The sequence below is a fragment of the Coccomyxa subellipsoidea genome (genome assembly GCF_000258705.1).
Source record: "Coccomyxa subellipsoidea C-169, whole genome shotgun sequence".
Taxonomy (NCBI): domain Eukaryota; kingdom Viridiplantae; phylum Chlorophyta; class Trebouxiophyceae; family Coccomyxaceae; genus Coccomyxa; species Coccomyxa subellipsoidea.
The window spans coordinates 1,275,033-1,301,632 of record NW_005178025.1 but is presented as its reverse complement, the minus strand read 5'-3'; the positions used below and the strand labels follow the sequence as shown (position 1 = coordinate 1,301,632).

Sequence of the window (26,600 nt, the reverse complement as noted above, 5' to 3'; positions counted from 1 at the left end):
TGCTTCAAGCAGCAGTGAGCAGACTGACACTCTTTTGCTCAGAGGCCGTCAATGCTCATTCCTCTCTGGTTTTATGCCTAGGCTCTCATTTAGCCCAAGCTCATTTTTCAGATATTGAAAATTGATACGCATGCATTTGCGCTGAACTAGGTAGACATGCGAGTGAACAATGTTGATAGCATCGAGTACTAATATGAAAATTGATGAAAGCCACTTTCCTGATACTTATAAGTAGTTACAGCTGGGAATTGATTGCTGCACAGGCACATGCTGGCTGTGCAAGTACATTATAATTCCCTAATTAGGGTACTTGGTCAAGGTGAACTTGATGTAAGCATGACATGAAAGGCTGCTTATTGTAACGTTTGCATTGTGTAATTCCAGCTCAATAGACAATATCGGGGGTCTATTGCAATGGTCGCATTGCTAAAGAAGAACCATTCCTGATGATACTATCATACAATGCTGTGCACCACTGGCAGCCAGAGTCAATCCAGATCTACCTCTGGCAAAGTCTCTATCTACTGAGGCGGAATAGGGGCCAGATGGCAACCACACTCTGATGAGGGGCTCATCCTACAAAGCTACCAAACTCTTCATCAATGCTGCTATCTTCTGCAGGTGTTCTCTCATTCGGCCCATCAGCTCTGCTTAGATCACCTTTTTCATCCCCTTCACTGTCAGGCTTGGCAGTAATTTTCTGCTCTGCTTCAACAGCACTATTTGAAGGTGAATTCAGAGGTCCGCTAACCGTCTGAGCAGCAGCTTGCGGCTGCGCTGTGGCAGCTGGGGGTGGTGCGAGCAGCATTGCAGCGCCACTCTCTGATGGGCTAGCTTCTGCAGTAGGCATAGCCACCATTCGCTCGCCCAGAAACGAACCTCGTGCTGCTGGCCCCTGCGCAACATGTCACCATTCAGCTTCCAAACAGATATCTCACTAGGATGACCAAACCGATGCCGGTAAAAGGTAGTATGCAGCAGCGTGCTGTTCTTTGCAATGCTTTGCAGTGCAGCAAGCAATTTTCAGGCTTATTGAACAGAGCCATCGTTGGGCCTTCTGAGCATCAGGATGCTGCACAACGAAAGGAGTGTCACCTTTGCGGAAAGCTTGAGGCTGACGGTCTCCCCAGGTTTGAGGCTGAAGTCCAGGGTTGGCAGATCGGGGCCCTGCTCGCCTGACTCGGCTGCTGCAAAGGCCTGCTGCATGGCCGCCGCCTCCTCTGATCGCTTCAGGTACTGCTGGTAATCGGACAACGCCGCTGCAAAATCTGAAGCATGCGCCCGTTCCCTGCATGCTCACAGAGCCACTCACTCTTTTCTCACAGCGCTTTGAAGAGCCTCTTTGCGGCATGGCGGCGCTTTTAACAGCAGAGCTTGTTGGAGATGCTGGTTGGGGCTGTAGCAAGAAGAGGTTGATCAGAATTGCACCTGAATCCAAAGCCAATGAAGGCATGCCGGCCGGAGTCTCTGTCCACCACCCTCAGGACGAAGTACCTAGAGCTGTCAACCACCGGCTCCACACTCTGGACAACCACAGCCAGCAGGTCACATCGGAGCACGATTTAATACAGTGCAAATGATTTTATACACCTTGGAAATATCTGCTGGCTCACCGAGGTCAGTGGCTTCCCCTTCATTATGGGACACTCAGCAAACATGTCACCTGCGCATGAGCATCCCATATGGTTCAGAACTATAAGATTGCTTTTTTTAGCTCGAATACCCGTTACTGAACACACGTGATCAGTGATATACTCAGGGCTTTGCACCTGTTGTCACATCGTGAAGTCTGATCCAGCAGTCATCTCCACTCGTGACAACGCTACTGGTCACATCCTGTACTCCGATCGCAACTATCTCATAAGTGACATCATTCCTGCCGTGCAATGCTGCACGGTGCAATTCAAGAGGAAAGTGCTCAAAGCTGATTACAAATTGATCACCTGCAGAGGATTGTCTACATTCCACAGCTCAGCACGGTGCCCAACCGTCGAGGCAGGAGGGATCATATACACAACACAATCCCGACAGGAAAATGTCACAAGCTCTGCACGAGATTCCTCAGCCATTCCTCACATCGGTTCTGAGTGGGGTATTTCCACCTTAACGTCACACAACCATTGACAATCTTCTCTTTGGTTTAGAATTGCGATGTCACAGGAACCATGGGAGAGAAAAACATCAAAGGAGGAGAGGTGAAACTTCCGGTCAACGCGTTATATTCTGCCATTCACTAGCTTCCAGCTCCTGGGCATCTGCCTCTAGAGGCAGATGCCCAGGAGTGAATAGGTTCTTAAATCTAAGAACCTATATAAAGCCCTGATCTTACAGGAGCAAAGGGGACAGCAGCACCAGATTGAACCAATCTAATTAATTCGACTAGCCAGCTGTTGAATCGCCTGACTAGGTAGCTGCATAGGAACTAGCTAGCTGCTGCTGCACAGTATCGCGCATGCACAGTGGTTCAGGAGACATTTACGAGTGCATTGTAAATGCAAACAATGTACTTCAATTGAAGCTTTCAAAATTCTCAACAACATCTTCCGTGTCAACTCATTTTCGTGCACATTTCTTTAGTTCTGCACTGCTACGAATGCTCATTTAGCTGGTCACAGATATTTTGGCCGCGTTTGCGGCAAACATGCCTTGCCATGCACGCCAGTGCCACGTATTCAGCGCATGCCACCGTGATCATGATGGCATATTAATAATGACTGGATTGGCTGGCATGTCCGAGATAGCCCAGCTGTTCTGCGCAAGCAGCTGAGCCTGATATCTTGCCAGGAGAACGCACAGCCCTCTGAGGGTCTGAACCTCTCACAATGGGGATCTACTGATCTGCCCGCAACGCCGTGCTGTGCTCTTTGAGAACAGCGACCTTAGATGTCCACTGCTCTCGAAGAACTAAGAGCTCCTGCACCGAAACAAGCAGTCACAACATTCGGCCCTTGCTCGCAAAATGTTATACTGTTGGCAGTGCCGATAATTTTCCAATGATGCACTCTATCGCCCACAGTCAATATGCAGCTTTTGAAGGGAGCCGTCACCTGGAAATGGGCCAACAATGTGGGATCCTCAAAGAGCTCTGCTTCCTGCATCTTGATTTTTCGCAGCCTTCTCTTCTCCCTCTGCCTCTTCAGCAGCCGACCACGTTCCTTTCGTTCTCGTAGCTTCTCTTGTGCGACTGCTAGTGTCGCTTCCAGCTCTGCCCGCCTTCTCTCCTCAAGATGAAGCTTCTGCTTGACATGCGCCAGCACCTGCCAGAAAGGCATCAAAGGGCATTAGGGGTAGGAAACGCAAAGAGACATATGGCACTCGCAGGATTGGCTTGCCTGGCAATGGGCATTAACACTGGTATAGAACCACTCTGCTGCCGTGAACAAGCCGAATATTGAGGATGAGTGTGAATCTTACATGCACAGCGGCTTGCGATTGTTGCTGCGCCTCCAGCAGCTGTTTGCCTCGGACTTCAATCTTGTTCATGAGCATCGCATTCTCCATCTTCAGGTGCTCAAAGTCAACCACATGCAGGCTCCGCTTCATGCCGTTCTGCAAGCAATCCACCATACAAGTCTCATGCTGTGTTACTGCTCTACTGTGTTGTCTCACAAAAGGGATGCTGCGGCAGGCCGGAAGAAACAATTCTCTAATCCTCTAAGCATTGACATGGAGCGCTTGTGCATGTGCCACTGCCAAGGCCCCACTGCCAAGGCCCCACCTCGCGTTGGGAATCCTGCACTCGCTGCAGTTTTGCGCGCAGGTGCAGGACTCTAAAGCGTGCAGTGTCCGCGGCATGCTCCTTCATGGCCAGTGACTGCTCCAAGTCTGTGATTGTCGCTGCAGGAATGACCTTGCCTGTCTTTGGGTCAAATGCCTTCCTTAGCATAGTTCCCAGGGCGGTCTTGTATTGGGTTTGCATCTCTGTTGCCTGCTTTTCCTGCTCTGCTACCTTAGCCTGTCATACAAAGCCAAGCACAAAGCTCAAGCCTGAGTACTGAGTACTTGGGGTATTGCCAGTGTACGGAAAACCAAAGGTCCACCGCCTGAAATTTCAAGGTACAGAAGCAAAGCTCACTTTCAGAGACGCCAATTGCTGTGAGTGACGAGAGTGCAGGGACGATAGCTGCCCCTTCAGCATGTTCCATTCGGCAAGGGCACTCGCAAGTTGAGCTTCAGTGCTTTCTGCAGCTCCGGCAGCTGATGCTAGCAGCTGTCCCCTCCGCACAGCAGCAAGCGCCTGCATTCAGACGCCGGCTCACAGCCAGCAAGAGTGACCGGATGGCCCCAAGGTACATGCCTAACCGCTCATGCATTTTGCAGTTGGACGCTCCAAGGAAACAGCACACCTTTCTTGCTTGCATGTGAAGCATGGCCCTGGTAGGGCCTATTTGGACTTTCTCTGCAGGCCCCAAAGGCTCTGGGGAGCTGTTGTGCGGGGATGCTTCTGCTATGCCTTCCTCTGCGGGCATTCTGTCTGAAGGCTGCAATGCAGAGGCATCAGCTTGTTCTGAAGCTGCCAAGGTGGCCTGATCGGCTGATTGCTGCTCAGACTCTGGGTAGACTGTCGCTTCTATCTGGGGACAGGATTCTTGCTGCTTGCATATCTCATCTTCTGTATGAACCTCAACTTCACTTATGTGCTGTGGGATAGTCATTGGGCTTTCTGATAAGCCCTCTGCATTTGCTACCTCAAAATCTGCTGCTTCAAAATCTGCGCCTGAACTTTGGTTCTGTACGTCAGGAGATTTGACTTCCTGAGAAGGGCCGGTGCACGTCAAGATTTCTGGGCCAGTTGCCCCTGGCTGTGAGCCACCATCTAGTCCAGCGTGCACAGGAGGATATCGATCTGCCAGGCATGCCTCCATCATTATGAGCTAGGATTGCGTACTGAAACCTCTCCCGATGGATCTTACTTGTACAGAGGGATTCATTCCCAAATAAAGCGTGTTGAGGCGCAATTTAAAAGAAAGATCATCTCATGATAGGATGGTGCTTAATCATTGCTGCAAGATCTGTGAACAGAATGCCATGCTTGAGAGAACAAGAGTCACGACGTGTTCGTATATTTGTTATTTACACGTCGACGTCTCCAAGGAGGTAATACCCCGATCACACTGTCTCGGATGCTACCCCAGAAATAGAACCCTTTCTCTCCATCAACGTATTAACCTTCATCAGGGGTCTTGGGGCCGAACCTCTCACGTGAGCGCACACAACTTCTGGTTCAGCTCCGAGCTCTCAGTCAGGTGGGTGATGAAGATCACGAAACAGTAAGTCCATCGACCTGGCGGGCCATAGACTGGTGACCCAGACGGATGAGTACATCTAGCAATATAATAAAGAGGGTGACGCATTTCAAGCTGCTGCTGCAACTTAGCGGGTCGGTCTTCCCCACGGAGGGACTCATCGAAATGTGCAACCTGTACCCACGTCAAGACTCGGGTTTTAATCGGTGAGCGATCGATATACGTAGTCTTATATTGGTGGATTTTTGAAGGAAGCGTACGGTCGGAACGACCCAAGAAGTCGCGGCTTCAAGCTCCGTCGCTAGATTCGGGTTCACCAGGCTGGCAGGAAACCCGGTTAGAAGAATTGCGAGGCAAAAATTGCTGCATTGGGTTTATGCGAGATAGTGTGCTTTGATGGTATTGGAAGGGCCACCCTATCAATAAGCGTCCTTTCTTGTCACCGTCAGCGCTAGTAGTCGGAATGCACTGGGCGAATCCTGGCGCCTGTCGATGCAGTAATTGCTTTCCTTGAATTACGGTCCTAGTTTTATGAGACAAAGCATGCAGCGTAATTCGAAAAGTTTTGATTGTGATGGTTCCAACTTTTGTTCACGCGAACAAGTAACCCTTGGGGATCTTGAGCCAGAGGTGCTGGCTGGGCTCCTCTGCTGCCTGCCCACAGAGAATCTAGGTTGTCGCGTTACTATGCTTCTGTACTTTGTGGAAAGTGAAAAGCTGCTGCTGATGCATTATTTCGTACAATAGAGCCCACGGAGGAAACGTGTCTATTTTGTGGTCCATTTGTGGGGGGGGCCAAAAAATGATCGATTCTGATGTGATGCCACAGGTAGCCGACGTGTAAGGTAGTTCTTCAGCTTTGATCATCAAGGACCAGGAAACAAACGTGCAAAGATGCTGCCAGCTTGGGCTCGTTCAGGGAGCAGGGAGAGCAAGTAGGCAGGACACTACAGACAGTGAGGAGACTGCAACGCTAGCAAAGGGCGCGTACCAGGCGCCCCATGCAGGCCATGAACCCGTCACTATCCTTCTCGTTGGATGAGCGGACAGTGGCAGCGCTGCTGCAAGAGGACGAGTCAACCTTCAGCATGCTGGGCTCGCTGCTGCCCTCGGCCGCCTCCGCCGCGCTTGCCGCCGCCGAGGCACAGCTGGGAGACCCCAGCGCGCTGCAGGCCGCCAACGCAGCCGCCATGCACCACCTGCTGCAGCTGCACGCCGGCCAGGTGCTGCCCTCACCCTGCCTTTAGATCTACGCATTGATACATGCACATTGCAAGCTCAGGTTGCCCTAATGCAAGATACTTCAGGTGCACTATGGGCTCCAGAGCTAATTTTAGATGAAAATCGGCATAAGGAGTTTGTACCGCGAGAGAAAGTGAATTATTGCTGAAAACGGGACTGCGCGCAGGCGGGTGCGGCGCAGAACGCGGACTCGCGTCGGGAGTGGGCCAACGCAGTGTTAGAGGCGCTGCGCTCGCAGAGCAAGCTGCCGGGGCAGGCCTCGCTGCCGCCGCCGTCCCCGCAGCAGCCCAGCGCCGCGGAGGGCGCATCAGCCGGCACCGGTGGCGGCGGCGGCGCGTCGGCCGGCGCCGGCCCAAGCGGTAGCAGCAGCGGCGGCCGCCCTCCGACGGGCCTGTCGAACAGCTTCGCTCACCTGTTCCCGCCGCAGCCGCCGCCAAACGGCGCCAAGGGCGGCCAGTCGAGCATCTACCAGTCGCCCTTTGCCGCCCACCCCCGCTCCAACCCCGCGCAGGCCGGTGGCTCCAGGGACGGCGGCGGCGTCAGTGGCATGCCCCCCCTGCCCTCCCCCTCCAGCAAGGGCGGAGACAGCCATTCGGCACAGGTGTGTTGCTTTTACATGGCCCCTTCTTGAGCAGGGGACTCCATTTATTTCGACGAGGATCAACACAAAGCGACGTTCCTAAGTTTGTTGAAGTGCAAATGATGTATTCCTTTGAAGGCGTCAGAGGACACAGCCTGCCAGTCAGGAGGTAGTGTTGCTGAGGGTGATGTATATGGCGCAGGTGCCAGCCTCGCCGGTGCCGAGGAGCCTGGGAGGGAATGCGGCGCGCGCCAGATCGACCAACGACTCAACCATGAGTGGCCGGGACGACGCTGAGGCTCCGGCGTGCTTCTCTGGGGAGAGCAACGACAGCCACGCCGAGCACCAGGTGCCACATTCACCCCACCCGCTCATCAAATCGCTTTCAACTCGCTGTACTGTGTACCTACCTACTGATTTCATCACCACGCCCTTTCAAAAGCTAATGGGGTGACCACGACCTCTCAACCCGCTCATTGTAACTCTTGGCTTTTGACTGCAGCACAAAGCCAGACTCTCCGTTTACCTACTACGCGATCTATTTTGTTGCTTCTGGAAATGTCATGGTGGAGCAGAGCTGATGAGCGGAGGGTGAATAGGCTGGTTGTGGCGCTGCAGGGGCGGCCGGTGGCGCAGGATGCGGCGGAGCTTGACACAGAGGAGCTGCGGCTGCGGCGCATCCAGGAGAAGAACCGACGCAACCAGCGCAAGTTCCGCGCCCGCCAACGGGTGCGCCCCAAATTCCCTTCTCCCCTGCCCACTCATCATCCGCACCATTTTTCCCCACAAGTGCCGATGGCATGCAAGTCTATTGAGATTAAGCTAAAACAGAATGCGGCTCTTTTTGCAGCATGTATCGCACCGCAAAACTGATCTTGCGCTCCGGTGTGCGGATTGGTGGCAGCGGCGAAGCTTCATGTTTCTAGGGTCCTGGCTCTTTTGAAATAAACAGTTTGAATGGTTTTGCTGTGGCGCAGGCGAAGTTGGAGGATTCGGAGGCGCAGGTGCGAGAGCTGAGCCGGCAGGTGATGGCCCTGGAGCGCGCCAAGCTGGAGCTGGAGGTGCGCAACCGCCAGCTGGAAGCCTCCGCCCTCCGCGCCAAAGAAGCCGCACCCTCGCCCTCCCCGCAGGTGACACATCCTGCAGACTCAGATCAATTATTTCTTGCATTATACATGCGTTACATTTGGATGCATGGCTTTGATCTGGTGCCGGCGCACAACTTTTGCATGCTGGTGTGTATTTTTGTGGCTTCAATTAATCCCTGAGCTCTACCTTAATACAGAATCGGTGTGTAGGGGTGACCTGGTCCTAAAAATACCATAGAATGTTTTTGGTTGGTTTTGAGGGTTGGCATGCCATAGGCAGATGGTGGCATTCCCTTGCTTTGTAGACGGGGGAGCTGACATGAGGAAATTTCACCTTTGTCAGGGGCAAGGGGAGGAGACCAAGGACGATGCGCCGTACTTTGAGAGCCTGTCAATGTTTGTGAGCAAAGTGCGCGGGGAGACCTTCACCTGGGAGCAGGCCCGCGACATGACCTTCAAGGACATTGCCAAGAACGTCGAGGTGGGCTTGCTTTTCTCATCCTGTAACGGCTGCATGAGGATGTGGCTGCATGTCTTTTCACAGAGACTATGTTCTCTTATCAGTCAGGACTCCAATCTGAAGGTGAAAGGCAGCTCATGATGAACCCCTGGACTGGCATGGCAGCGGATGGGACAGGGGAGGAGTGCAATCGGTGTGAGTAATAGTGCTTTGTGGGTGCGTGCAGATGTACCACAGCATGCTGTCCAGGCTGTTTGAGCAGGGGGCCGAGGACCCCGACAGCCCAGCGCACGCCGAGTTGGTGGAGCTGCTCGCCCTCAAGGTGCTCCCACTTTCCTTATTTGCTGCCCTATATCTGCGGGAGTCCTGCAGTAACATGCCTGACACTCTGCCTTGTGTCTTGTTATTTTAGAGTGGCGGACAATTTTCCAATTGGCAATAGAGGGGAGTGCGCTGCCGATCTGTATGCATTGGTTGCGAAGCTTATGAGTGCATTCCTCATCTTGCTAACATCACATCAAGAAGCGTCTGCTTCGACAAATCTTGAAAAATGCAGCGCTGATGTGTGTCGTGCTGACAATGCAGAACGCGAGCGAGTTTCAGACGTGGAAGAGCCGGCCGCAGCTGATCCACATGCAGTACGCGATGCTGAACGAGGCGAGCGGGGCATCGGACGCGCCGCGGCTGGCCAAGTGGCAGTCGATCGTGATGGCGCTGCAGCTGAGCGAGGAGCAGAAGGAGCGGCTGCTGGCCGCACGCACCTACCTGCTCGCTCAGATGATGGAGATCATTCAGGAGCGCACCCTCATCATCTCCATGCTCCAGGTGCGGCCCCCGCCCCACCTGCCCCCTCCCAAATATGTCCTCATTTGGACTCTTATGCACCACCTTGATCTCTTGCTGGGGCAGTCTATCACAAGACATGCAAAGCAGGGATGCTGAGGGACAGCCCTGGCCTGCGTTATGGTAGATATCCCGCTGCATCTCTCTTGGATGGGTCCTGCCTGATGCCCTTGCGCAGCCTTGAACTCACCTGGCAAGTGGCATGCACCTATTCGACGCAATGCAGCGCTGCCTGTGTGCCTTTGGGGATGTCAGCATGTGTCCCAGGACACAGCAGCAGGTTCAGTGTTGTCAGGGGATTGTTGCTGAGGGTTGCATGGTGCAATGATGCCAGGGGGCGGTGCCGTCGATGGAGGAGGGGCGGCAGCAGAACGCTGGCTACCTCAACGCGAGTGCGGCGGCCGAGCGGCTGCAGCGCAACGTCAACCGCGAACACTTCCTCTGCACCGACTTCCTCCTCGCCTTTTGGCAGGTCCGCCCCTTGCCACCCTGTATTGACCAGCCTCAGGTCCATGCACGCTGCAGCTCCCTCCGACAGGTGTGCACTCCCTCCTACAGCCGCCTGCTGCACCACAGTGATCAAGACCTTGAAGGGAGATTGGCAGGCAATTCCCCAGTGCCCTTCAAAGTCTTGTTCCCATCCGTGCAGCAGGCGTGCTATGCTTGCTCACGAGCAGCATGAAAACACATTAAATACTGTAATGTAGAACAGAGCCGCCTCCAAAATAGGATCAGAAAGATAATTTTGCAATACGCTAAAGCTGCAATACGCGCATGAGCTTCACCTCGTGTCTCAGGAGGCGGCATAGTCGCATTGCTAGTCCAGCCTACCGTATTGAGGCTTCTAGAGCTGTAACATTGCTCCTAGAGGCTAAGTAGAATCGCCTTGTACTGGAGCTGTACCTTTGGTGTGACAAGATGGGGCTGGTGCAGGTGGCGACGCCGCTGCAGCAGGCCAAGTGTGAGCTGCTGGCCTTCCCCTGGACGCCGGACGTGCTGGCCATGTGCAACCTGCTGGCAGCCTCCGCCAGTGAGATGGCGGATGTCAAGCGCAGCTACGAGGCGCAGGCAAAGGGGGCCGCCCATGCGGGGGCCTCCCACCAGACCTCCCCCTTCAACTGCCTCCTCATGCCCGAGCTCGCCAGCCTGCAAGACGGTGCGCCGCTGTGCCGCTGTTACCTCGTAGTACCCACAGAGAAGGGCCGTCGAGGCGGGGAACTTCTTTGCCTGTGCAGCACAGGCGAAGCACATTATGGTGGTGCATTCTGCTATAAGCGCGTATAACTGTGTAGTGTTCTGGCTTTCTGACGTGATGGTTGTTGTTACTCTGTGGCAATGCGCTGCCCCGTGGATCTTTCACAAGTGTTTGTCCTCCTTGGGTCAGGTACAGGAATGACACCGTGCAGCCGTGTCAGAGGCCGTGAGAGGCCAGAGAAGGCCAGAGACATGTGGTATGTAGCTGACGGTGTGGTACATGCGCATGGTGCAGGAACTGTGCAGATGGCAGATGGGTCTGCTCCAGGGCTGGCAGAGGTGCTGGATATGAAGGCCTTTGGCAGCAACACATGATGATATTGCATGAGGAAGAACGAAGCCTGGAAACGTTCTGCAGCTGTAGATTTAAGGCAGGGAAAGCTGCTGCTCTTTTGGCAAGGGGCCTCTCAGGGAGCTTTTACCCTCGAGAGGAATATCCATTTGACACACATAAATTGCCAGCGGGCCTCACGCTCTGCTGTTTTATTTATTTTCTTTTCACAAAAAAAGGTGACGCTGGCAACGGGATGCAAGGATCCTAAATATGAGGTGAGCGTTTGGGGTTTGCCCAAAGACAGGTGCACACTTCAAGGCGCTATGCTTTTGGCACACGTGAAATGTATTGCTCTTATGTTCTGGCATAGAGAGGCGCATGTACAAAGCAAATGCATGTATGGGAGGTTTCTGCCATCCGCATTGTGCCTTTGCTGTTGTCCACCTCTGGGAGACGGCCTCAAAACTAATTGAGCGGGACGCATGTAGCTTTGAACACTTCACCAGATGCAATAGGTGCACATGAGGAGGGGTGCATTGACTCTGAGGATCCTAATGGTGCCTGCACTTCGCCAAGTCTCTTAGAATAGCAGGCCTTCAAGCAGTGCAGTGCACAGGGCTTGCTGCATATGTGACAGGACTTCCTCTAGTTGAGAGGAAAGTGTCATGCTTTGGCAGCTCTTCTTCCGTGCCTGGACTAGATGCAAGTCTATAGATTTGATGAACCCAATTGATTGCGGCAATTGTGTGAACACAGGGAGTTACACAGGTGTAATCATAAAGGCGGGTTAATGCTTGCTACCCACAGCTGTTGCATATCCTGCGTATCTGGTTCAGCAGCATCATGGGATTCTGAAGTTTGTGGTGATGATCTGGGGCGAATGTGGGAAACTTTTGGAAACGTGGCACAATAACCTACTTTGCTGGCCAGTCAAGTGAAACCACTGAATTATGCATGTGGCATGTGGACAGTGCATTGACAAATACTCCTTTTGTATCCCACGGAACTCCACCTAGACATTGAAAGCATTGAATAAAATGCACCAACACAATTTCCCATGCTCAAACATTATGGGCAAATTTCGAATTCTTTTCAAGTTGCATAATCTGAAAGTGAAGGCCTGTCTAGGAAACACCACAGTGACCATTACCGGGTCATGACTGCCAGGTTGATGAATGATCTTCATCGCAGTGAACTATCATATGATGCATCTTGCCTTTAATAAAACTGCTATATGTCTGCCAAAAAAAACGAAGGCATCCAGTCCAAGAAAAAAATGACAGGAAGAGTATAATCTCCTCATGGAACGCCGCGCTCCCGAATCCACAGGCAGAAACCGTTGCCCGGGCACCCTTTCTCCTCATCAATCGTCCAAATGGCGAGGCTACCTCAACCGCCATTTAGATGTAGGACAGGGCAGAGATAGCCCAAGTGGGCAGCATGGGTTTCCTTGGATGCAATCTGCGCGAGAGAGACACTCGGCAGGCCATGCGGGGCCTTTTAGCGTTAGGTCTGGGTGCTTCTCCCATTGTTGGAGGTGCTGTGGCGGCTGTAATTGTCCTGAAGCTAAGAAAAAGGCGAAGGAACCGGCAGCAGGGCATCGATGATGACGGAAACGCCGGAGCGGACGAGGTAAGGCTACATCTATTACTAGGAACTAGGAAGATCGCGTATGGTCTGTCAGCAAGCTGACCTGACCCCAAACTAGACCCCGTGCAAAAGGAATCATCTTTGTTGTACTGATGTGGCAAGTACTGCCAACTATAAGGCTTTTTCAAAATTTATTATTTGACTGGCACCTGCCATAGGATGTTTCTCGCTGTCCTGCAGAGGCTTTCGATTGACTTTTCAGCTGTCCTGTGACATGCCAAGATGTATCATTCTGTCGCAGTGAAGTCAAGTCACCAGCAATGAAACGCCATATTTATGGACAAGTTGCTGACTTGGACTTGCAAGGGTCAAGGCTTGTAGATTGAAGCTACGCCTTGACATCACAGGTGGGCGAGGAGGCCGCAGAACGGGATATCGATGACCCTTGGCCATCCCAGTCGAAACAGAGGTCAGGAAGCAGGGCAACAGAGGACCTTGCTGAGCCTCTGTCCACTGTGGTGCTGGACGAGACACTGCCCATTGGCGAACACGACCTCTGGCGCCTCGTGATGGCTGACCCAGAGTTCCAGAGCAGCGTGCAGAAGCTGAACAAGCACAGGGAACTCAAAGTGGGCCGTTGGCACATGACAAAGGGTGCGCGCGCTCTTGCCTGCGTTGCTCTTGTACAGTTCAAGCCAAGAGGTAATTTCCATAGGCATGCAGAAAAGTGCAGCTTCGGCGATGACTTCAAGGCAATGTACGACCCAGCAGAGCGGATGAGTGACAGCGATGGTATCTGTGGTGTGTGGGCAGATGGTGGGGCAGAGAGGAGGGTCAAGTACATCACTTCCTTCAAGAAGCAGATGATTGGTCCCAAGGAGGCGCAGTGCATAGAGACCCACAGCTGCACCATGCACCCTGGCTCCGGCTGGCAAGTGGATGTCACAGTCCAAACGCCAAAGGTGAGCATTTCCATTGGCACCTTCCCTTTATCTCAAAGGCATATGTCTAGCACATTGCCGTTGGACTGCTTGTTATGTGGCAGCGAGTCTAGCGAGTCATGACATTCCTGTGGAATCACACCCTGTCCTCTTTTGTCCTCCTTGTGATGTGCCTACAAACAAGTCAGGCACAGTTTGGTGGTTGAGGTTTGGAATGTTTCTCTGATAATGAAGGAAGTGTGCAGGTCCCGTATGGCAATACTTTCCATTCGCACCTGCGATGGCTGGCCAGGAGCATAGATGGCAAGCGCACCCAGCTCAAGATCTCCTGCGAGGTCTGCATACTCACTTGAACGCTCCAGGCATAAATGTGGAATCTTGGGTTTCTCTGCTGTCAACGTAAAATGGCGGTGAAAGGTTTAGTCTAAAACTGGCTTCAAATCATGCATAATGCTGTGGTGTCCAGGTGGTCTTCACAGGCACATGCCTGGTCAAAGGCGTGGTCAAGCGAGCATCAATGGAGGTGAGCACCCAGAAGACTGGGCCTGTGATTGCCAAGTTGTTCTCTGCCTGACCTAGAAACATCTGCGACTGTCAATGCGCATGCATGCGCTCTATCATCTGACAGTCCACTGTGCATCATACTGTGCGAGCCCCGGATGTAATTTGAGTTGATCTGCTGGTCATGACCAGGAGTGAATGTCAATGGTGTTGACATTCGGATGGGTTGCCTTTATGCAGGGCATGAAGGAATCGTACGCAAAGTACAGGGTGCATCTGCTGGAGCACCTGAAGGTGGACTCAGCGGGGGGCGGCGCAGCAGAGCCGAAGCAGGGAAACGGGGGGCGCCAAGCAGGGCGGCTGCTTCTCCTGCTCCTGCTTGGCGCACTCCTCACCATCGCATACTTTGTGGGTCTTTACTTTTACTCGTCACCCTCTGCAAACATGCTTGCTGCAGTCCTTCTCCTGCTTCAAAGACCACCAAGCTTGCGTCTCTTCACGGTTTTCTTTGACTTGAACGAAATCTGAATCCGCCCTTTCCTTCATGTTATGCTCGAGTGGTCACAACTCCAAATGAATGACACGTGGGGATTGAGGTGTGGAACATGGCGGGTCCGCAGGCCATCACCGGGAAGCTAGAGGGGGGCCGAGACACAGCGGCGCACGCGCTGCAGCAGGGCCGCACGCTGCTGGCAGCCGCGGCGGCCGGGCTGCGCCAGCGCACTGCCGGAGCGCAGGTCTGACCTCCCTCTATCTCCATCTTTAAAACCAACCACGGAACCTGGCTTGGAACATTGAAGCCCCTGAACCACATGAATGTTGTCATCCCTAAAGTAACCAGAATCCAGATCCTTCCCATAATCCATGGCTGACACTCTCAATATAACGCTTAGGTTTGTGAGTCATTTCTAAATGAGTCATAGGAGATTGTTACGGACCATTCCTGGATCCGTACCCCCTGCACCGGTGACCCCCGGGATCGCATCCCGGCCCTCACCGGACCCCTTGATCCTACTCCTTGACCCAAAAGGGTGAATTTAGGTGATTATTAGGTTCCGACCTGCTATATATAGCGGTAACTGGAACATCTCACCGGTTATGGGACCAGGCCACCCCGTGGCCGTTACAGAGATTCAAATATGAGTGTTGGCGCAGGTCACGGCAGCGGCCGGGCTGCATGCGCTGCGGCACCAGACAGCCGCGATCGTAGCGCCCTAGCGCAGGCGCAGGGCAGGCGCGAGCTGTCAGCCAAGGTGTGGGACTCTTTCAGCGACTCCTGGGATGTCTGCTGGGGTCGCCAGCCCCTTGAGAACCTGCTCAGCCGAAGGAGGCTGGCCAGTCTGCTCAAAAATTAGGTCCAATCCTATTTTTCTCCGCACTGGACGGCTTGGCTTGTCATTGAGGAGGGCTGAGAAGAGAAGGGACTCTTTTTGGCCCACCTTGGGCATTTTCATACCGGTTTCAAAACCACCACTGTTTCTTTTTGTTCTTTTCATTAATTCTTCATTGCAGCTGCTGGAAGCCATGGCGTTGGGGACAATCCCTGACTCATCATAACTTCAAGGAGTGTAGAGTATGACTGCAACTGCCTCGCCATTTTTAAGCGCTGTTGCGCACATCTTCGAACTTGTTGTCCCCCGCAGATGCAGTAATTTGACAGAGTGTGTTTTCATGGGACGAGGGAGTCTCATTGAGACATTCAGAGACATGAGTGCTGGTTGCTGTGGATCTTTGTACATATAAGAGTTGCTGTGTGCTGGTAATGCACAGAAAGAAGGGTAAGGAGAGGTGCACACATGTATTGCGATTGCCTGCTATTCATGTACAGAACTGCTGTCTTTGAGTGTAAGCGAGGAGCCTATGCGAGTGCAATGCTTATAGCTTCTGGTGCTGTGAATATAACACTGCTCATGATCAGAGAGAGTTTGCGCCAGAATTGTAAGCCATATATCGTCTTTAATTATCTGTTAAGTTCTCCTCACAAGGAACAAAATAAGGTTTCAGTCTCCTCAGTAAATTGAGAGATGGCCAACTTCCGCATGTATAAGCACCGTCATTTTGTATCCTGATGTTGTACCTGGAGGTATTCACTGTACTGCTGCTAAAAACCAACATGCAGTACAAAAGCAAGCCGGCAACGTTCTATCAGTTCCAGGATGAGTTTTGCGCCAGAGCAGCCTCACTAGTAGTGAACACTTCATTGCGCATGGAAAGGTGCATTCATTGATATCCAGCCAAAGCACCGGGCATATGACATCGTGCCAGGAAAGAAGACACAGACAGCACATATCCTTGTACCTTCACGCATCCGCCACTGCAGCCATGAGAGCTCTGCCTAGGCTCATGCGCTCGGCACATGCCCCGGCGCCGAGCTCCGAGCATGCTCACTTCATGGACTGAACTTGGCGCGGATAGCATGTGCCCCAACACGGCCCTCGCTGTGCAGCGTGCATAGCTCAAATCATGCGCACTATGGAGTTGATGCCGCGCTCACTTCATGGCGCTGAACTTGGCATGAATGGCGTCCATGACAGAGCCAAGGTCGTTTTTGACGGGGGTGGGCTGGTTGGCGTACTGGCACTTCATGCCCTCGATCTCGCGCGAGTGGTAGGCCACCTTGGAGTTGGCGAACTTGAGCCCAGAGGCCGTCGACACAACGACGGTGCGGTCGGAGGCCGCGATGACTCCGCGCTCGCGCAGCTTGATCAGCGCCGCCAGCGCCACTCCCGTGTGCGGGCAGTTGAACATGCCTGCACGCGCACACCCCATGTCAACTGTTCTCCGCGCTAGTGGGATGCAGTATTTCCTGTGTGTCCTGCGCCTTCTGGCAAAGGCAACAAGCCTTGCCAGCAATTTAGCACGCCCTCAAAGAAAGCCTAGATGCGCAACAGGGAACACTGCTAGCTGGTGCTCAATTGCAGAGCACCAAGGAACAGACTCTTAAGAATTGGCCGTTCAAGAAGCGAGGTCCTGCCACCCTATAACCAGGCCGGGCCTCACAGGCCTTGTAAGGATTTGGTGCTGTGTCAGAAGGTTTGCGTTTTGGGCTTAAACAGTCCCTAGTGAATGACTGACCGGTGAGGTCGCCGCGCGCGGAGGCGTCCATGAGCTCCTCCTCGGAGGCTTCCTCCACGATGCCATCCGTGGCCGTCAGCGCCAGCACCGCGCGGTCGATCGACACCGGGTCGCCGATCTGGATCGCGCTCGCAAACGTCGTCTTGGCCTTCACCGGCTCAAAGTGCTCCCAGCCCTTCTTGTACGCCAGGTACAGCGGGTTGGCGTTCTGGGCCTGTTCACACACCACACAACCCACCCGCTCATCACCCAGCCCAGTGCCAAGCATGCATGCACAAGAAGTTGCCTTGTGTGCTGACAGCCAGGTAGCATGGACGCCCAAGAGACTGGCATTAGCCACACGTGATATGTGCTCATTTGGCCATTCTGCAAAGAAGATGTTTGTGGTGTCACTGCAGGTATTGCGATAACAGGAGGCAGGCGGCACCTGCGCGCAGACGAGGCGGGGCATGCGGTCTGTGAGGCCGAGGTCATAGCACATCTTGAAGCCTTTGTAGAAAGCGTAGATGTTGCCCAGGTTGCCTCCAGGGATGATCACCCAGTCGGGCACCTGCACACCCACCATGCTCATCAGACCACGGCTACAGACAATGGAGGGCAATGCACAACATGGCGGCTTGCATGGGCAGATTTTGCACTGGGAGGAGGAAGTCACACCTCCCAGTCAAACTGCTGGCAGATCTCAATGGCGGCCGTCTTCTGCCCCTCTAGCCGCAAGCTGTTCATGCTGTTTGCCAGGTAGATGGGCGACACCGACGTCACTTCCTGCACATGACAAACGCCCAGTGTGCTTTCATTCAGTGTGATTTTCCAAGACAGCATCAGCGCATTCCAGGCGCAGCTACTTCTGGGTGGTTTTGAGGAAAATGTTGCATAAGCAGTAACAGCAAGCAGATGGAATGGTTGGCACATATGCGGTCTCCAGTTCACAAGGGAGCTCTCTGTGCCAGACAGGCAGTGAGGCGTGCACTCACCTTGACGAGCTTCATGCAGCCGTCAAAGTCGGTGTCGATGGAGAGCACGAGGGCGCCGTTGGCGATGGGCTGCACCAGCTGCGCCAGGCTGATCTTGTCGGCCGGCAGGAACACGATGGAGGGGATGCCAGCGTGCGCGCAGTACGCCGACAGCGCAGCTGACGTGTCACCTGCGCGCCACATCATCCACCAAGAGGTCAAGCTCTGACACACCACCTGTCAGATGTGTCACAGGCTTCCTCTCCGGGACGGAGCACCCAACACATCTGCATGTCTCGCCAGCACACGCAATGTCCAGAGCAGCATTGATGAGCGGCAGCGTGACCGAGTGCAAGGGCAGGGATCTGCCGATTTACCTCAGCAACAGCAGTGCTACAAGCAAAGCGGCTATTTCACACTGCATCCTGCCTTTCCTACCAGGTGCTTTTCATATTTGGCAGGTCAAGCTGGCATCTCAGGGTCCGGTATATTACACACAATGCACTGTTGGCAGTCAAGGGTAGATGCGAGGGATTACCTGTGGAGGCGCAGCCGACGGCCTGGACGGCGTCGGGCTTGATGGAGCGCAGGCGGTTGACCTGGGAGACGAGCACGGTCATGCCCAGGTCCTTGAAGGAGCCCGTGTGGCTGATGCCGCAGTTCTTCACCCACATGTCCGACATGCCCAGCTGGCGCCCGAAGCCCTCCGCCCAGAACAGGTTGCTGTTGCCCTCAAACATGCTCTTGATGTAGTCGTCCTCGATTTGCTGCACAGCCATGCAACTTTACACGTCAGGCAGTCACAACTTTCGTTGGTGATCACTGGGCGAACGTCATAAAATTGTTGTGAAAGCTTCCTTGCTCACAGGCGCAAAATTGCCCAGAATTGGCAGAGCATGCAAGCAATGGTGGGCATGCACCCAGGATTGAAAGACTGCGACAGGTGAAGTGTCAGTGCAGGCAGGAGAGAAGCAGGAAGCGCACCGGCAGCACCCACTCCTTCTTAGACCACACACCCGAGCCGAAGGGCCAGGTTGTGCGGCCCACCCTGCTGTCAAACAGGGCGCGCCAGTACTCCGGCCCATACTGCTTCAGTGCATCCATGTCGTGCACCACGTCCAGGAGGCCGCCATCCTTGGCCCGGTAGACCACCTCGTCCAACGAGTAGGACTCCTCCGAGTTCCAGGGATCCCCCTCCAGCACGCTCTTGAATGGCACATACTTCGCTCGGAACAAGTGGCCCTTGTCAAGCGGGGCTGCACAGGCACACAGCAATTCCAATAAAATTCTGCTGCGTTCGTCGAACAAATCTTATCGACAGTGGTGAGATAGGAAGCCAAGTGGCCATAAGGATAAGTTGGGCACAGGAGTGGCAGTCCTTCCACCCTTCTCCTCTGCAATATGCATCGGAATCCATTTGCACATTTTCCAAGACTCTGTTAGCATGTCTCACCTCGTTTGTGCGCCCTGTCCCTTATGCTGCCTTGCCTGTCAAGGCCCCTGGGCGCATCTCCATCCTGGTCCACCTTTGCCTCCACAGTGGCTGCTTTGAGCGGCTCAGTAGCTCTCCTGGCCTGCCGATGTCCCGAGGCAGAGGACCGAGCCACACAGACAGGAGTAGTGCACACCCTGTGCGATGGGCTGGCCCCAGTGTTGGAACGCAGCCCTGCACAGCTGCCTGCTGCTGCTCTTGCTGAAGATCGTAAAGACTCCATGCTTCCCTGCAGAAGTGTGTTCATGGCTGCAAGGCCCAGTCTGGATTCGCTATGATCAAGGCGGCCCTCGTGCTACTAAAGTGCATGCCAAAAGCGCACAGCTGACTTGGATTTGTACATTAATGCGATTGGGTCTTGTCAACTTTTGGGCCTCTGATCTTGCTTCCGGACAGACTGGCGTTCATCTGGGCTCACTTGAGATGTCATTGTGCTGATTGACAATTGGACACGATGCGCTCTTGTGGTGCGCAGCCTTGCGAAGCACACCTCCTCAGATCGCCCGCGCTCGGAGCTTGCCGAAAACCTTTTCGAACAGGAAACGCAAGGGCGAATGGGCGTTCTTGCCATAGGCAATTGACTTCAGTTCGTTACAATGGACTCATTCCTTGTGTACTCTTCACCAGACGGTCTGAAGTTCCTGGTGCGCTCGCGCTTCAACCAAGCAGTACTGAATGCATTGGAGCCCAGCATTTTTTTAAAGGAAACCTTTTGCTGAGTGAGAATCAGTCAAGTAATTTTTGGTTATTCGATTAATTATCCTCAGAGCATTCCAAGCAGTGCGGTGTCCACGGCCGAAACCAGATCACTGCGTGCCTCACATTTGCCCTACCTTTGAGTGACAGAGCACTGGCTGCGGTAATGACAGGCACAACAAATCTGGCAGATTGTTAGAAAAGTTACGTGGCTTTTGTGTCCACAGGCAGCCTGCAGAGGCCAGGTCTGCCACAGAGGAGGGGAGCCCTCAAGGCAAGGCACCTCTTCTTAGCGCATGGATGAAATGGTTCATCACATACTGTGTGCTCTTTATGCACGCTCTTTCAGAGTCTGTTGCATGCTTTCATGGATGAATATTGGTGGTGCAGTGCGAGGCAGCGTCTGGCAGCACTGTGCGCATCACCACCCAGCATGAGGTGGCCTTTGGGGAGGTCGTCAAAGCGGTTGGGACACAGGAGCAGCTGGGAGCTTGGGACCCTGCCGCTGCCCCAGGTGCCCCCCTGAATGTGCATGCAATGTTTTAGCCTCGTCGGTGCCGCTCATACCTGCATGTGTCCTGCTGACGCTCTAGACAGATTGTGCTGACGAAAGGGAATTCACCGTGGACATTGACGCACTGCTGCAAAAGACATGTACATTAGACTTGGTTTTTGGATATTGAGAGCTGCCCACTTGACATCAAGTGGCCGTTCAGCCTCTTTTGGGGGGTGACCTAGGACATACAATCCTGGAGGCCGGGTCTGTTTCCACCCTAAGAGGAGCGGAAATAGCCGGTGAAAGTCCGGCAGCGGCCAAGCCTCCCCTGTTCCTTTCCCTTTTTTTCCTCTTTCTTTTGGGCACTAAAAGTTGGGAGCTGTACAGGCCTGACATGGGCGGAAGGGAACAAATGGTCTGTGGATCTGGCGCTACCTCCCGACACTTATGAATTCAAATTGGTTGTGGTGAGAGAGGATGGCTCAGCGGCAGAGTGGGAGCCTGGCACCAATCGTGAGATCAAGGTAGCTGCTCTCATATGCTCATCTTTTACCTGCCCCTGGGACAAATGTGCCTGAAGAGACCCTTTTCCAGCGGCAGAAACAGCAAGTGCAGGATTGCGATGATCTGCAAACAGCTTGCTACTGTGCAGGTGGAGGAGGCTGGTGATGAGAAGATAGTGGCAGAGTGCGCCTGGAGCGACACGGCCACCACTGTCCTCTCCATTGATGGGGTAAGGCACCTCCACCCCTTCAGTCTAAAGAGCTGATTGTGATTGGAGCATGGAATGTAATCGGCATTACCTGGACGCCCCACTACCTCGTTTAAGAAAGATGTGCACCTCCTGAAATGACAATACCTGAATCAGACCCGTCAGCACCGCGGACGTGAGCATCCTTACTAGTGGCAGCGGCTGTGCCGAGATCCCACATGGCGCTCAAGAAAAAGTGACGGTTAGGAAAATTGACACCAATACTCCTTTCTGTCTCTTGAGAAGGCCGGAGCGCCCACTTCGCCTGCAACCGAGTCAGAAGGCGCTGCGGCGCAAGTGGAAGCAGCAGAGGCTGAGGCAGAGAGCGCCGGCACCACTCTGTCTGAAGTCGAGCCATCGCCTCCGGAGACAGAGCCTCTGATTATCAATCAGGTCTCCCAACCCTCTCCATTCAGCTTCTCTTGACTTCCCCAGTCCTGAAGCCTGGCCTGCACAACCCACTGACTGGAAGCTTGCTGGCTGCTCTCTGGCGTCCTGTCTGAGAAAAAGAGTCCCAAAAACTGTCTCTCAGCTCCCGGTGCTCTACTACTTGCAGGCAAGCAAGGCACCCAAGGACTCTGAAGCCGTCATGCCCGGAGAGGCTCAGAGGCCTGTAGGAGATGTCCAACAGGTCATTACCACCCCTCCTGAGCTTTCCTCTGCAGCACAAGAATTTCTGCCTGTCACTGGACAGTTGCCGCTTTTCAATCCTTCATGAGCTTCTACGTCTTCTGCATGGATCGCATGGACTTGCACCAAGTTTTGGGCATTTGAGTGATGTTCGGATGACATCTTGTACGCAGGACGATGCAGAAAATGCTTTGGAGGCTGCCACTGAGCCTGAGGGGGAACTTGAGGAGCCCACACCCAGCCTCGACAAGGAGACACCCACTGTATGTGACCCTCCTGTTGATAATGACACACTCTTGTACCCTCTGCATGCCCACTGTCGACTTGTGGCTCTCCTGCACAAGTATTTCGCTTCTGGCAGCCAATCGCGCGCTGCACACTGCAGCCTGGTCGGGCACTCAGTCATCCCTTGGGTGGCCCAGGTGCCTGGAGGTGCGGATGAGTGGGGCCCTGCAGGAGGGGGTGAGATGGGCAGCGTGGACGAGGCTGATGTGGAGAAGCAGGAGCGCTCAGAGGTTCAGCAGCGCTGGGCAGACAACATCCAAGAAGCGCCCGATACCCCTGCCGAACCACAGCCTGCTGAAGCTACTCCGGAACCGGCACCTCCTGCCTCTCATGCCTCAGCCCCTGCCTCTGCTTCTGCTACTGTGCGTCCCACAGATCACCCAGCTCTGTTCATCTTCGAATCCCTTTCGGGAGTCACGCAACATTGTGGCTGCTGCAGATGCCTCGGGTCAACTCACGCGTGTTTTAAATCGTTCTTTTGATGGCTGAGCGCTTCTGTGGTTGTGCAGGAGGAGCTGGAAGGGACCGGGGGAGTTCTGAACGTGGAGGCACAGGGAGGCAGCGTGGCAGAGGCTGCCGCCAGTCCCCTTGCAGCCGCCAAGTTTGAGGCGGCCCCAACCCCGCAGCAGGTCAGCTTGAGCAACCCTCACCTGCGTTGTGCTCTCAGCCGTGCTGCAGTCACATGCCACACTGGATCATAGCCACTTTCACGCTCCGGCATGCGATAGAGATGCACAGGAGCAACGCGCCAGGACTATCACAGTACCCTGTAAGCACAAGGGCCGGCAACAATGTGATCAGGCGAGCCCGATAAGCTGCTCCCACAATCCCGTCGAAAGGTTCTGCATGAACGGAAGTATTGCATCGCAGATTGCAAGCGGCACTCTGGAGGTTGCAGCGGAGGGTGGCAAGGTGGCGGACGCGGCCGCCGGGCCGGTGGCGCAGGCCGTCTTCAAAACGGACGCTGCTCCCAGCGACAGCTCTAGTCCACCGGCCGGGCTGCAGGTCCTTGTGGGCACGCTGGGGCTGTTTGCTGCGCCCGTGGTGGCCTGGTCGCTCTACACCCTCAGCTCGACAGGTGTGCCTCCCTAGGACATGCAGAAACATCCTTTCGCCGCAAAGGAGAAGTTTTGGACACGCAGTGAGACACACTAACATGAAAGTGTCTCGTCCAGCGTCTAGAATATGCAGGGACATCGGTCAACCTACATGTGGATTATATACTGACACAGTGACTCAGTGGCATAAGACAACCTCTACTTTAGGGGTGATGTGACACTGGGCTCGGTGTGTGAATTTCAGGCTGTGGGCTGCCGCCTGGGCCTGGGGGCTTGCTGGGAGCGCTGGAGGGCCTCAGCTATGTGACTCTGCTGGGCCTGGCTGCCTGGAGCATCGGCATGAAGGCCACCACCAGCAAGGGCCTGCCGGCAGGTGCGCTCCTGTGATCCCTTTTGGAGAGAAGGATTTCACAGGGCACTCGGAGTGAAAGTGAGGCGCCATCGTGAGTGAGTCGGAACACCCCTGATAACGGTGAGGCTAGGACTTTTGCCAGGAACACAACTAAGGTGCAACATCAAGGATACCTTGGTGACTGTCTGTGGGCTTGCAGGTCCTGGAGGCATTTTGGGCGCTGCAGAGGGCCTGAGCTACCTCACCCTAGCGGCCGGAGCAGTGGTGCTCGTCCTTCAGGTGCCTGCCATTTTGAACTATCCGTCAAGACCCAGAAAGAAAGTACAGAAGGTCCTATAATTGCTGACTAATTGAGGATCCTGCCCTTGCGTTGGCGTACTTGAGCGCAAAAGGCCATGCAGTGCCTGTTGTGATACTGTGCTGGCATGCATGCGCGGCAGGTGAAGAATTATGGGTATGTGCCGTCAGCGCTGCCGGACGCCAAGTGCTTCGGGGACGAGGGCCCCAAATCGCCCTCCGACATCACACGGTCGCTGGCCGATGCATTCGCCTCAAAGGAGGCTCCACGGCTGAGCGACGGCGTGCAGGAGGTGGCGCGCTCGGGCCAAAGCAGCAGCGTCGCCGACGCGGCAGCGTCCAGCTCGCGGGCAGCTGCGCCGGAAACTGGCGGGCAGGTGTTGCCGCAGCCTTCACCAGCAGTGCCACACCAGGGTGTAGATGCCCTGTTTGAGATCCTGGAATCCTGAAAGGCAGGTCCCCACCGCCACTCTACAAGAGATGCACCTTGCTCTCCGTGCAAGAAGCGCGCTCCTGCGATAGATGGAACATTTAGAACAGAATGTCCCGTACTGCCAGGTTCAGCACAAAAGGGAGGGCATTTTCGGATGGTCACTAGTCACACTTTTCTGATCGCGCTCCTCTTGAAATTTTCAGTCTCCTTCTTCTTATCAAGCACGTCTGCGGCAACTGATGGGAAAGCTAGGCAGTTCCGGAGTTCCTTGGCCAGTCTGACCGCTGTAGGGCTGATAATGCTGAGCAGTATGGATTTGCCTGCAGGGCACATCCCTGGCACTGGGCTGGCTCAGGCCGCCTTTACCCGGCGGTGCCCTCAGCATCGCGCAACTGCCTGCCACTACACCTCACCCGGTAATCTCAGAGCTGGCGGCCACAGAAGCAGACCCCCCGGTGGCGCCAGCAGACGCAGCAGTCGGGCAGGCAGTGCAGGCGGCCAAGCGCAGAATAGGCAAGGAGCTGACGTCGCAGCAGGACCGCCTAGAGGAGGTGTATTCCGGCGCGCTGGACGGCCTCTCGGGCGCGGACATTGCCCCGGCGGTGGAGGAATTGGAGACCCTGTTCACCCGGCTGGCGCGAGTCATCGGCGACGCGCTGCCGAGCCTGGGCGAGCGGCTGAGCGGCATCTTCTCCGGGGCAGACAAGCCGCAGCCGCCGCCGGCCGCCGTTGTCAGCGGCTGGCTGTCTGGCGCGGTGGATCGGCTACATTCTGTGACCGGGGCGGAGGCACCGGCTTGCAGGGAGCAGATTGGGCTGCAGGTGGCGAGCCCTGCTGTGGGCTTGGAGGGCGGATCCTTGACCACTCTTGCGGAGAGGGCAGCGCCGGGGCACAGCAGAGGGCAGGCCAACATGATCATTCTTGATAGGGGCCTCCTTCGCCAGATGGATGAACGGTTGCCGGAGGAAAGGGCGTACGGCAGCTGGACGACCGCGGCGCAGAGCGGCCAGGCGCGGATGGTGCAGGTGGCGTTTGACTTGTCTGATCTGGCAGTGTCGGCCGACATCGGCTTCACAGCGGCGGCAACAAACGCGGTGACGGCAGCGGTGAACGTGAACAGCCAGCTGACGGAGCAGGTGATCGCGCCGCTGCGCGCGGCCGCGGGCAATGTGCGGCGCATTGCCGATGAGATCAGCCGCCTGGCGGCCGCCATCGACGGTGAGGCGGCCAACGGCCGCCGCGCCGCTTTGGCCGAATCGGCCGAGGCGCTGCAGGCCGCACTCGGGTCGGCCACTCAGACTGTCTCCGGCGCCAACAGCGGCCTGCCGGCGCTCGTCGCGCAGCTGCAGGACGCGGTCGCGGCGCTGAAGCAGGCGTGCCCGCCGGAGGGCGTCGAGCGGGACAAGGTTGGCCGCGTCGTGCGCAAGTTGGAGGCGGCCACGGTGGTGCTGCGCGAGGCGGCGGAGTCCGGGGAGGTGTCGAGCTCGCTGCAATCTGCTCAGAAGCAGGTTGAGGCGCTGGAGCTGCCCGGGGCCGGCGCGCTCGCGGCGAGCGAGACGCAGCCGGCGTTGGCCAGCATTGAGAAGGCTGTGGACGGGCTGCATAGCGTGCTGGCGGAGCTTGATGCCGCGGTCGGGGCTGCGAAAGATATCAGCGCGCCATCTGCGCCGCCACTGAAGGATTGAGACTCAATGCTGCGTCTCTCGGCCATTCTTAGCGCTGGAGTGTTCCATCTTGTGACTTGACAACTGTGATATCTGAGGGTAGAATGGTACCTTACGAGAAGAGTTTCAACTGTGAATGTTGTGCGTTGTGGTCAGCATGCCCGAGCATGGAGGGAGAATGCGTCTGAAAGGGTGAGTAGAATTAGGTTGACTTGGAGTCGTGCATTGCATTGTACATTGATGCTGTGCAATCATGCAATGTGAGGGTCCACGGGGCGGCCAAATCGGCCCTTGCAAAGCTCATGCATGATGAGTGGCAAATGTGCAACCTTGACTACATAATCTAACTGTATGCTGATACAAGTGAAGTAGCGCAAGTGTAGCGCAAATTTCTTGCAC

At 54.9% G+C, this 26,600-nt stretch overlaps 5 protein-coding genes across 5 annotated transcripts; 3 read left to right on the top strand and 2 right to left on the bottom strand.

The window, feature by feature from the left end:
- Positions 1-222: 222 nt before the first annotated feature.
- On the bottom strand, positions 223-4,138 carry COCSUDRAFT_48872 (DUF1681-domain-containing protein; the record flags this gene model as incomplete). Its single annotated transcript, XM_005644284.1, has 9 exons — positions 223-895; positions 1,096-1,288; positions 1,429-1,523; positions 1,614-1,663; positions 1,770-1,836; positions 3,048-3,257; positions 3,415-3,549; positions 3,719-3,955; positions 4,076-4,138. The coding sequence occupies 9 exons, from the start codon at positions 4,136-4,138 to the stop codon at positions 572-574; spliced, it is 1,374 nt and encodes a 457-aa protein (XP_005644341.1). The 3' UTR covers positions 223-571.
- Positions 4,139-5,306: 1,168 nt separating this feature from the next.
- Positions 5,307-11,898, top strand: COCSUDRAFT_67803 (hypothetical protein). Its single transcript, XM_005644283.1, has 12 exons — positions 5,307-5,452; positions 6,076-6,469; positions 6,655-7,089; positions 7,271-7,417; positions 7,687-7,797; positions 8,046-8,198; positions 8,500-8,637; positions 8,843-8,938; positions 9,202-9,441; positions 9,794-9,931; positions 10,393-10,615; positions 10,949-11,898. Exons 2-12 carry the CDS (start codon positions 6,248-6,250, stop codon positions 11,026-11,028), a joined length of 1,983 nt encoding a protein of 660 aa, XP_005644340.1. The 5' UTR covers positions 5,307-5,452; positions 6,076-6,247; the 3' UTR covers positions 11,029-11,898.
- Positions 11,899-12,475: 577 nt separating this feature from the next.
- Positions 12,476-15,237, top strand: COCSUDRAFT_44606 (hypothetical protein; the record flags this gene model as incomplete). The annotated part of the gene is made up of 8 exons (XM_005644282.1): positions 12,476-12,619; positions 12,985-13,231; positions 13,391-13,539; positions 13,764-13,853; positions 13,985-14,041; positions 14,260-14,427; positions 14,640-14,756; positions 15,175-15,237. The coding sequence occupies 8 exons, from the start codon at positions 12,476-12,478 to the stop codon at positions 15,235-15,237; spliced, it is 1,035 nt and encodes a 344-aa protein (XP_005644339.1).
- Positions 15,238-15,971: 734 nt separating this feature from the next.
- Positions 15,972-19,969, bottom strand: COCSUDRAFT_67802 (threonine synthase; the record flags this gene model as incomplete). Its single annotated transcript, XM_005644281.1, has 9 exons — positions 15,972-16,769; positions 17,095-17,308; positions 17,522-17,644; positions 17,752-17,859; positions 18,069-18,238; positions 18,586-18,814; positions 19,032-19,303; positions 19,501-19,621; positions 19,958-19,969. 9 exons carry the CDS (start codon positions 19,967-19,969, stop codon positions 16,510-16,512), a joined length of 1,509 nt encoding a protein of 502 aa, XP_005644338.1. The 3' UTR covers positions 15,972-16,509.
- On the top strand, positions 19,916-26,597 carry COCSUDRAFT_48869 (hypothetical protein). The gene is made up of 15 exons (XM_005644280.1): positions 19,916-20,183; positions 20,463-20,509; positions 20,626-20,749; positions 21,119-21,255; positions 21,384-21,464; positions 21,729-21,875; positions 22,039-22,113; positions 22,286-22,375; positions 22,535-22,759; positions 22,907-23,026; positions 23,268-23,475; positions 23,700-23,828; positions 24,007-24,086; positions 24,248-24,481; positions 24,864-26,597. Exons 1-15 carry the CDS (start codon positions 19,994-19,996, stop codon positions 26,220-26,222), a joined length of 3,246 nt encoding a protein of 1,081 aa, XP_005644337.1. The 5' UTR covers positions 19,916-19,993; the 3' UTR covers positions 26,223-26,597.
- Positions 26,598-26,600: the final 3 nt, after the last annotated feature.

What these genes read in the sequence shown, in the direction of transcription:
- COCSUDRAFT_48869 (XM_005644280.1), top strand. Translation starts at nt 19,994, where the DNA reads ATGCGCTCTTGTGGTGCGCAGCCTTGCGAAGCACACCTCCTCAGATCG. An exon ending in CTGTCCTCTCCATTGATGGG is followed by an intron (nt 21,465 to 21,728) that starts GTAAGGCACCTC and finishes TCTCTTGAGAAG; the next exon opens with GCCGGAGCGCCCACTTCGCC. An exon ending in TCGACAAGGAGACACCCACT is followed by an intron (nt 22,376 to 22,534) that starts GTATGTGACCCT and finishes TGGGTGGCCCAG; the next exon opens with GTGCCTGGAGGTGCGGATGA.
- COCSUDRAFT_67803 (XM_005644283.1), top strand. Translation starts at nt 6,248, where the DNA reads ATGCAGGCCATGAACCCGTCACTATCCTTCTCGTTGGATGAGCGGACA. An exon ending in AGTTCCGCGCCCGCCAACGG is followed by an intron (nt 7,798 to 8,045) that starts GTGCGCCCCAAA and finishes GCTGTGGCGCAG; the next exon opens with GCGAAGTTGGAGGATTCGGA. An exon ending in TCCTCCTCGCCTTTTGGCAG is followed by an intron (nt 9,932 to 10,392) that starts GTCCGCCCCTTG and finishes GGGCTGGTGCAG; the next exon opens with GTGGCGACGCCGCTGCAGCA.